The following is a 10,098-nucleotide window of genomic DNA, read 5'->3' on the forward strand; positions in this document are numbered from 1 at the left end:
GGGAAATGGATGGGTTAGCATTCAAAACATGTACCAAAAGTAGCATGAGAGTAGTATCATCATACTCTTTGAAGAGGTCGCCCTTACGAGCCAATATTACCATCAAATCCCTACCCCTCAATGCCAAAACTCCCTCTTCACCCTCACCCTTCCTACTCTCGGGTTCCTCCCCTCTACCCATGGGTTCTTTCTCTTTCTTTCTCTTTTCTGGAAAATTCTTCATTTATTGATGTACCTCACATACTTATGATGGTGATAGTGGTTGTAGATTGTAATTTTGACCATTGAACTCAAAGGAATAATAGTTGGTTCGGCCATTATGCTTGGTCAACCTATCATATTACTATGGCCGGCCCACCAAAAGGTTACAAGCATGCATAGAAATGATGTTGCAAAGTACCTCGTCCTCATAATTTCCAACTTTGAACCGAATCACCACCTGATGAGTCACCTTCAACTCTCCACAATCATTCAACCATTGGAGTCTATACGAAATCATATGTGGAGTAGTTGGAAACTTCAAGTGATTCACCATTGAGGCACTAGCTACATTAGCACAACTTCCGCTATCAATAATTAAGGAGCACACACTCCCCTTAATAAGGAACTTAGTATGAAAGAGGTTTTCCTGTTGGCTAGGATCATCTAATGCTTTGCTAATTATAAATCTTAGTACCACATAATAAGGTACTTCAAGTTCACCTTCTTGAGGCCAAACCTCTTCTTTCTCATCATCACTAGGCCTCTCGACCTTCCCTCTTTTAGCTCCTTCAAGTCCCAATTCTTCCCTCAAGAAATATAATTTCCCTTCTCTCAATATCATATTTCTCCGATTAGGACACTCACTAGCTTTGTGTCCCCATCCGTGGAATTTGAAGCATTGGAATCCTTTGACATTGGAAGAAATATTTGACTTGCCCTCAAGACGTGAAGGAGGTGGTTGAGCACTCTTGCTCATGGGTAGAGGGGTCTTGCCTGGTTTTTGCTTCGATTTGTTCCACCCCAAAGATGAGGGAACCAATTCTCTCCCCTTGGTCCAACCTGAGGGCCCTTGGTAGGCTTTAGTTTTGTAGGACAACCTTTTCTTGTTCTTTCGTTCAATCTCTAAAGATGCTTAAAAGACCCCTTCAATAGTTTCAAACCTATGAAGTGTCATGTGTGTAGAAATTTCCTTATTTAGGCCGACCTTGAATCGGATGATATCGTGTCTCACTTGTTCTCCTCTATGATCAAGTTTCAAGTTGAGTTATTGAAACTCATTATAGTAGGCTGCCACACTTTTGTTTCCTTGCTTCAAGTTGTACAATTTTGCAAGGAGTTCATGTTGATAGCTTTCAGGAAGGTACTTTTTCCTCATAAGATACCTTAATCAAAACCAAGGAGGGGGTTCCCCTCAATTAATACATTGCCAAAATGTTTGACATACTCCCACCATGTGGTAGCATATCCCTCAAAATGAGCAATGGCATAACAACTCTTTTTCTCCTCCGTGAGATCATTCACTTGAAAGACTCTCTCGCATGCAGATTCCCATGTGAGAAAATCTTCGGGATCACTTTCTCCATTAAAGATCAAAAGCCCTATTTTGATAGTGTTGAGGCCAACATCCATTTCCCGAACACCTTGGATGCCCCTACCTTCAAGACCTCGATTCTATCCTTCTACCTCTCATCCCCTCTTCTATTAAATAAGGATCATCATACATTCTATATCCTCCCCTTCGATTCTCTCACAAAAATCCCTCTTTTTCCATTGACGGGTTTTGGACATTTGGAATTTGGTATGGTAGATTGTCATTTAGTGGCGAAGTTCTTTGGATTGGCTGATTTTGGTTTGGAGGAGTCGGATTTAAGGGTGGTATTTGGGTTCCAATTCCGTCGTGTGGGACTTTGTGATATGGGAATGACTTAGTCCATCAAGGCCTCATCCTTGTGAGTAATAGTTGGCTTGAGGTATGACATTTAGTGGATACATTCTTTGGTGCGTGGCTTCGGGAGTAATGGTTGGGGATGTGTTTTGAGGAGTGAGGGTCGAGAACTACATTGGATTTCTACCCTTTCCATTCTTCCACTCCCAACTTATCAAGACCCGCATTCACTCTAGCCATGTCCCGAGACAAGGATTCAAGATTAGTCACAAGAGCATTCAAAAAATTTTGGTCCACGGTTTGTGCATTGGAAGTTTCGAGTTCCATGTGTAATGGTTACATTTGCCAATGTACCTACAAAAAAAAACAAATGTTAGTTTAAAATATCCTCACACACTCTTCACACTTGGCTTACTCACTTGGCCCTTCAAGTGTTGTAAGCCGGCTATCAATCCATGAGTGCTTAGGAATGAGTCTACTCTTGAGTTATAATGTATTTTGGTTTTGAAGACTCAAGGAAGTTTTGTATGCACTTAAACCAAGAACAACTACGAATGGTAAACGAGCAAAGAACCAAAAAGAATGTTCACATGAAGACGTACTCGAAAACTAGTTCACAACTTAATAGGTTGTTACTTAGTTTCCAACTAGTGTAGGAGTCAATAGAAATAAAACTAATAGAGACAAGGAAAGAAACTTGGAAGGTCCTATGACTTGAGTTTTGTTGTTGATGAGGTCCACAATTTCATTTTGGCCGTTTGGTGTTGTTGTTTTGTTGACGTTTGATGTTGTCCAACTTGAATGATTCATTTTTTTTTTGTTTGGTGAGACTTTTTCGTTTTGGAATGAAAGAAAAGGCCTTGGAATCTTTTTTTCAAAGGCCAAAAAGGTGTCAATAAACTTTTCACCAACTTCCACCAAAATGGCAAAATACCTTTTTTGCTTTGGCTTTGTCCCTTTTCACTTTTGTTTTTTCTTGAAAAGGTTTTTGACACTCTTTTGGTAAGGGAGCTTTTGGGAGGTCTTTTGTTGATTTGCTTGTTTGAGTGTTGTCTTGAAACAATTTTCAAGAAAAACACAAGACTAAACCTCTCTCTTCCCCTTTTCAAATCAAGCACACCTTTTGTTGAACATTCACCTCAAGAACATTATGAACAATAATAAGAACACTTATGAACAGCAACAATATTCAAGCCGACCAACCCTTCAACAACACTAACAAAGGCTCAAATCTTGGACCTTAGACTCAAGTGTTCTAGGGAAACAACAAGCTAAAAAACTAAAATACTAAGACAAGAAAAATAACACCTAAATCTAGACACTTCTCGGCCAAACACTAGTCACCAGCTAATACCCCTTTTTTTTTTCAACTACAAGAGCCCAAGATTGGTGGTGTAAGAACACAATCATCCTTCGCTCTGATACCAAATGATACCAAATGGTATCTAAAAGAGAACGAAAACAGTCCGCAATCACACAAATAGTCCACAGGCATAAGACATTAAACAAAAACAACAAACACAAACTTAAACGATACAGAAGATAAGTAACTTAACGCAAGGAGAACTCATAATGCAGCAACTAAAGAGTGTATTAATACTCTAAAACCTCTAAAAAATAAGTTAACAAGCACCACATTCTTACGGAACATAAGAGGAGCTCGATTCACTCAAGCACTCTAGTTTCTAGCCGTTTCACAACACAAGTGGAACCTTTCACTTATGATGTTCAATGTTTGGTAGTCTACTCTCTTCTTGAGAGGAAAATGGTGTTCAATATTACAAGTGTTTTCAAGAAAATGACTAACTAATGAGAGCAAGACTAAAGAAACACCTTAAATAGTCTTTACAAAAAGGATGGCGAAAGGACCCCTTTGCCCTTAATGAAAGGGGAGGGTGTAGAGTGTTTGGGGCAACCTTGGGGTGTAGTTTGGGTCCCTAATGTCATCCCCCACATGTCAATATGTATACTCCCTTGGGCGAGCTTGCAACAAGCTCAACCGCGTCCATTTTCATAAACACGCCTTGAAGCCTTTGTAGTTCTCGAGCTTGACTTCTACTAAATGGTCTCGATCCCGTGACACCCGTATCACTCAGGCTAACATAATTAAATTTATTATAATTTATTCTTACTATAATTTTAATGCATAATTTAGTTTATTTTCGCAATTAAATATTTTAGGAACTATAAAGGCGTTGCCTAGTTTTGATACACATTATCATTTCAAATTATGCAACTAAAATAATTGTAAAAAAAAAAGGCAGCCCCGTAGGTATTAAAATCATAGGAATGAACACATAAAAATAATTAAGTTAAATAAGGTGAGGGTATTTTCGTAGACAAATAATTTATTCTTAAAAAGAATGCAATACATATTATTTTTAGTACCACAAACCAAACAACCACTAAAAAATAATATCAAAATAACTAATCACAGGACAACTAATCCCAGTATATCTAATTCCAGTATAACTTATCCCAACATAACTTGTTTTCAAACCAAACAACCCCTTAGTTTAAAGTGATTCTTTGTTAAATGACCTTTTTCAGGTCTTTTATTTTAATTAAATAGACTACAAGTTTTTTTTAGGGCAATGATTCACTTTTGAAAATTTTAATTTATTTGTGATTTAAAAATTATTTACAAGTTTTAAAAGTTATAAATTAGTTCATAAATCCCAACTTATAGAACTTAAACAAAACCCCTCCCGCCAAATCTTTACACATTTTACAAATTAGTTCAAAACTTGATTTACGATGGACAGATCGATTATCAATTCAACAGATCAATTATCAATTCGAATGATATATAGACAGATTGCTTATCGATCCGATCAATATATGGATAGATCGATTATTGATCTGATCAATTACATATATATACACAAATCATTTTTCTTTTTGAAAAGAAAATGGACTAAAATTAAAGGAGATGTAGAAAACTTACAAGTTTGGAAGGAGACGGAACAATTAGGAGTAAAATACTAGCTTCAAAAAGAAGAAAATTGAAGAAACAATGAGTTTTTAGTAAGAATGGAAGAGAAAAAAGTTAAAGAGAGGGGAAAAAACAATTTGAAATTGAAAAGTTGAAGAAACAATGAGTTTTTACTAAGAATGAAGGAGAAAAAAGTTGAGGAGAGGGAAAAAAGTAATTTGAAATTGAAAAAATGAGTTAGGGTTTTATGTTTTACGTATATTTGTAAATATATTCCATAGTTTTTAATATGTCACTGTAGCCCAATTCTTCCTTAAACTTATTTATTTTATTTTAAAACGAACAAAAAATAATAGCAGATTATTTTGCTAATTGAAGACTTGAACAGAGTTATTAGCTAAGTTTTCTCTGTTTAAAGTGGTCTTTAGATATTCAATCAAAAGAAAAGATAAATTTTATGACTAAAATCTAAATGATTAACATTAATATATTTTGAGGATGGATTATCCATTCTCAAGGCTCAAATGTAAAATATTTGATTTTAATAAAGAAGTCTCGAGTCTCTAACTACTAATTTCATCAATGATTAAGGATGGACTCGAGCCACTTCAGAACTTTGTCAATGATTAAGAATAGAGAGATTCCGACCTCATTAAGACTAAAATATGAGATATTTGATTTAAGGTAGAATGAGGCGGCTGCTTTTTTCCTTTTTAGCAGCCACTCCCTCCCTGTTACATCCCACTACATTACTAATGTTGAGTCATTCATTACACGGGGCCACAAAAAAGGAAAAGGACTCTATGGCCTTATCCCCTCGTTCATTAATTATTACTGTACCTCTAGTGCACAATTGTTTGTCTACTTGGAACTTTAAAGGGTAGAATTGAATTGCTAATCCTTGTGTTAGAAACAAAAGGGAGTCATATAGTAACTAGTAAACTTTACTACTAAGTGACCAGGAGGTCACGAGTTCAAGCCAGACCCTTGTGGTTTAATTCTTTCTCTAATTCAGCACATAATGCGAGGTTTAGTACATATGGTCTTTTATCCTTGTGCTAAACAAAGGATACAACCAACACCACCAATTTAAGTTGTTCTGTCATGTTTTCTAAACAATCTTCCAGTTCTCTTTGGATCGTCTCTCCAAATCAAAAATGCTTATCATTTCCGCAAAGGGGTATATGAAGAAGAAGAAAGGGTGAAAGATTATTGACTAAGTTTCTTTAACTTCGACGTTATATTCTTAGATCACATTGCCGTAGGTAGTTCATAAAAAATTATGCTGCAGAAAAAGAAACAACATTGAATTAAATGGACTAGAAGAGTCAAGATTGACGTATAAGGTCCCTTTCAGGCTTTTGATTGGTTAACACAAGGCGCCTATCTTTACTACATTACTAACTCTAAGCTCATTTCGGTCTCCACTTGATTGCTAGAGGGACCTCATGTTTCTATGTGCAGTCCTATAAAGTCAAATTAATATTTGGAGACTTAAACAAGTGTAGTGAGTGAACATGGGATCTAGAATGGGTTTTCTTTATTTTCCACATCTAATCTTGTTTTCATGGGCTCTTTCAGCTCATCTCTTATTAGCTATAGGTCAAAGATCCACTTACATTGTCCACCTTGACAAGTCCTTTATGCCTACTGTCTTTGCTGATCACCATCATTGGCATTCTTCTACCATTGACTCCATTAAAGCTGCTGTTCCTTCATCAGTGGACAGATTCCACTCAGCTCCAAAACTTGTTTACTCTTATGACAATGTGTTTCATGGATTCAGTGCTGTTTTGTCCATAGATGAACTGGCAGCTTTGAAGAAGTCTCCAGGTTTCATATCAGCTTACAATGATAGGACTGTGGAACCTCAGACTACCCACACATCTGATTTCCTCAAACTCGCTCCTTCATCTGGTCTATGGAAAGCTTCTGGTTTAGGGCAAGATGTTATCATTGGTGTTCTTGATGGTGGCATCTGGCCCGAATCCGCAAGTTTTCGAGATGATGGTATGCCTGAAATCCCCAAAAGATGGAAAGGAATTTGCAAGCCGGGTACTCAGTTTAATACTTCAATGTGCAACAGAAAACTCATTGGAGCTAATTACTTCAATAAGGGTATTTTGGCTAATGATCCCACTATCAACATTTCCATGAATTCTGCCAGGGATACTGATGGTCATGGCACACATTGTGCTTCCATTGCTGCTGGGAACTTTGCCAGAGGTGTTTCCCATTTTGGATATGCAGCAGGAACAGCAAGAGGGGTTGCTCCACGAGCTAGGATAGCTGTATACAAGTTTAGCTTTGATGAAGGAGAACTAACTTCCGATTTAATTGCTGCTATGGACCAAGCTGTTGCAGACGGCGTTGATGTGATATCCATTTCTTTTGGGTACGGTTTGATTCCCTTGTATGAAGATGCTATATCAATAGCTTCTTTTGGAGCTATGATGAAAGGAGTATTGGTCTCAGCTGCAGCTGGAAATGATGGTCGCGGTGCAAATGTACTAAATGGATCTCCATGGATCTTGTGCGTGGCATCAGGTCACACTGACAGGAGATTTGCAGGAACCTTGACTTTGGGCAATGGGTTAAAAATTAGGGGGTGGAGCTTGTTTCCTGCAAGAGCCTTTGTCAAGGATTCACCATTAATTTACAATAAGACTCTAGCCGCTTGTGACTCAGACGAATTGTTATCACAATTATCTGATCCAGAACGTACCATCCTCATCTGTGATTATAATGCAGATGAAGAAGTGGGTTTTGGTTTCTCTAGCCAAATATCTCAAGTCAACCAAGCAAGACTTAAAGCAGGCATCTTTATTTCTGAGGATCCAAGAGTGTTCCAGTCTTCTTCTTTTCCTTACCCAGGGGTTGTAGTTGACAAAAAGAAAGGGAACCAAATCATCAATTATGTTAAAAGCAGTGTTGCACCTACGGCCACCATCACGTTCCATGAAACTTATGTGGATAAAGAAAGGCCAGCCCCAGTTCTTGCAGGAAACTCAGCACAAGGGCCCTCCAAAAGCTACTTGGGAATTGCAAAGCCTGATATTATGGCACCAGGGGTACTGATTCTTGCAGCTTTTCCACCTAATCTCGTTTCAGAAAGTATTCAGAACATACAATTAACCTCTGATTACGAGCTTAAATCAGGCACATCCATGGCTACTCCTCATGCTGCTGGAATTGCAGCGATGCTAAAAGCCGTGCATCCTGAATGGAGTCCTTCAGCTATTCGCTCCGCCATGATGACTACAGCAAACCCTTTGGATAATACTAAAAAGCCTATTAGAAGGGATAATAATGTGGTTGCCACGCCCCTAGAAATAGGAGCAGGGCATGTTGACCCGAACAGAGCTCTTGATCCAGGCCTAGTATATGATGCTACTCCACAAGATTACATAAATCTCATATGCTCTATGAATTTCACAGAAGAGCAGTTCAAAACATTTGCAAGATCGTCAGCCAATTACCACGACTGCTCAAATCCATCAGCTGATCTAAATTACCCATCATTCATTGCCTTGTATCCGTTCAACCCCGAGAGAAATTACACCTGGTTGGAACAGAAATTCAGGAGGACCCTTACAAATGTTGGTGAAGCCGGAGCAACTTACAAACTGAAGATAGAAACTCCCAAGAATTCAAAAGTTTCAGTGTCTCCACAAAAACTGGTGTTCAAGGGGAAAAATGATAAGCAAAGTTATAGCTTGACAATTCGCTATGTAGGTGATAACGATCAGAGTACGAACTTTGGGTCGATCACTTGGGTTGAAGAGAACGGAAACCACTCAGTTAGGAGCCCAATAGTGACATCTCTCATTGTTCAGGTCTGGGAGTGATGACGAGAAGCATCAGATTCTTGAGTTAGAAGTAATTAGGCAACCCTTGTATAAGGGCCTAAGGGGAGATAGAGCATAAATTAAGTACTTGTATATTTCTTTCAATGTGCAAGTACATGTCCGATATCCGCATTGGAGAGTCACATTATAATTAACCTAATGTTGAGTTAACAATTCTATGCTAATTCTATATATTATGAACATTTATGATCCTTATCCAGACTTTTCAAAAGATATTTTGAGGATATCCAAAATAATTGAAGACCGCAGCCTGAGAATTTTTACTTCTTTATGAGTTATCCTTGCTGATAAAATTAAGGCGATACTCAAAGAAAGAGTTCAATAAGCTGTCAATTGATTTTGCACTTAATCATTGGGTATCTAAAATACAAAGTCCTCATTTAAATTTGCGTCTCAAATACATAATTACGAGGGTTTAACTCTCCTTATCAAATCCACCATAAATATCATTTCACCTGACCCCCTAGAATGAGGTTTCTTTATTTTCTTCATCTTCTCTTGCTTTCATGGTTTCTTGCCGCTCATATGTTCTGTTTATTGGCTACAGCGTAAAGTGTTGTTTCGGGTACACAAAATTTGTATTTAGTTCACTAAACTTCAACACAAGTTCAAGATTTTCAAGAACATTTATGAAGTTTAATAACACCTTCAGCACAAGTTCAATATGAACTGTCAAAGAAGTGTATTATTTTATTAAGAAATAAGATGAAACAGAATTAGCCAAGTCCTTCGAATTCACGAAGTGTCTTTAAGGAAATAATTTCCCTCAAGTACCCGAGATTTGGAATTTTTTTCCCAGAATAAAATGGCTTCACAACCAGAAAGTAGCAGTACCTCAAACATTCTGGTTTTTTTCGAACTCACTCGCCGGGAGATGACCACACAGAGTTTTTTAAGAAGACAAGAAGTGTTTTAATGCAGAAATTTTTTTCGTTCCAAACCTGTGAAAAAATGTCGGGTTTATATAGCGACGCAGTGCTTCTTCGAAAAGGAGGCAATGGTTCATCGGAATGGTGTATCTTTTCTGAATAGTCATGTCTGTTCATTTGAAATAGTGTGTCTTTTCCGAACAGCCACAACCATCCAACAGTCATATCTTTTTCCGAAATAGTGTGTCTTTTACTCGAAGAGTTGTGTCTCTTCCGAGCAGCTTTCAGCATTTCTGCATGCAGAAACATACACACATTAATGGAGAAACAAAAACTGTTGCATTATTTCCTTGGATTTTTGGACTGTAAAAATAAATTTTATCTAAGAAATTAATCTCATCGATCGATCATTTTTCAAATCCAAATCCAAATCTGAAGTCAAAGCTGAGCAAGCGACGACGACGACGACGGCGTGAGACACCTCTTGGTTCTTGCCTCACTTACCATGTGGAGTTTGTGTTTCTTAATATAAACATATGAAAGTTTCATTCTCCCACC

The 10,098-nt window shown here is 37.6% G+C and overlaps 1 protein-coding gene and 1 pseudogene across 1 annotated transcript; both read left to right on the plus strand.

Annotated features, from left to right (window-relative positions):
• The first annotated feature begins 5,572 nt into the window (after positions 1-5,572).
• LOC107839549 (subtilisin-like protease SBT3) lies at positions 5,573-8,864 on the plus strand. The gene has a single exon (XM_047407677.1). It carries the CDS (start codon positions 6,320-6,322, stop codon positions 8,648-8,650), a length of 2,331 nt encoding a protein of 776 aa, XP_047263633.1. The 5' UTR covers positions 5,573-6,319; the 3' UTR covers positions 8,651-8,864.
• Positions 8,865-9,015: 151 nt separating this feature from the next.
• The window catches only part of LOC107858646, a 10,586-nt pseudogene continuing 9,503 nt past the window's right edge, over positions 9,016-10,098 (plus strand).

Source organism: Capsicum annuum, chromosome 1 (genome assembly GCF_002878395.1).
Source record: "Capsicum annuum cultivar UCD-10X-F1 chromosome 1, UCD10Xv1.1, whole genome shotgun sequence".
Taxonomy (NCBI): Eukaryota; Viridiplantae; Streptophyta; class Magnoliopsida; order Solanales; family Solanaceae; genus Capsicum; species Capsicum annuum.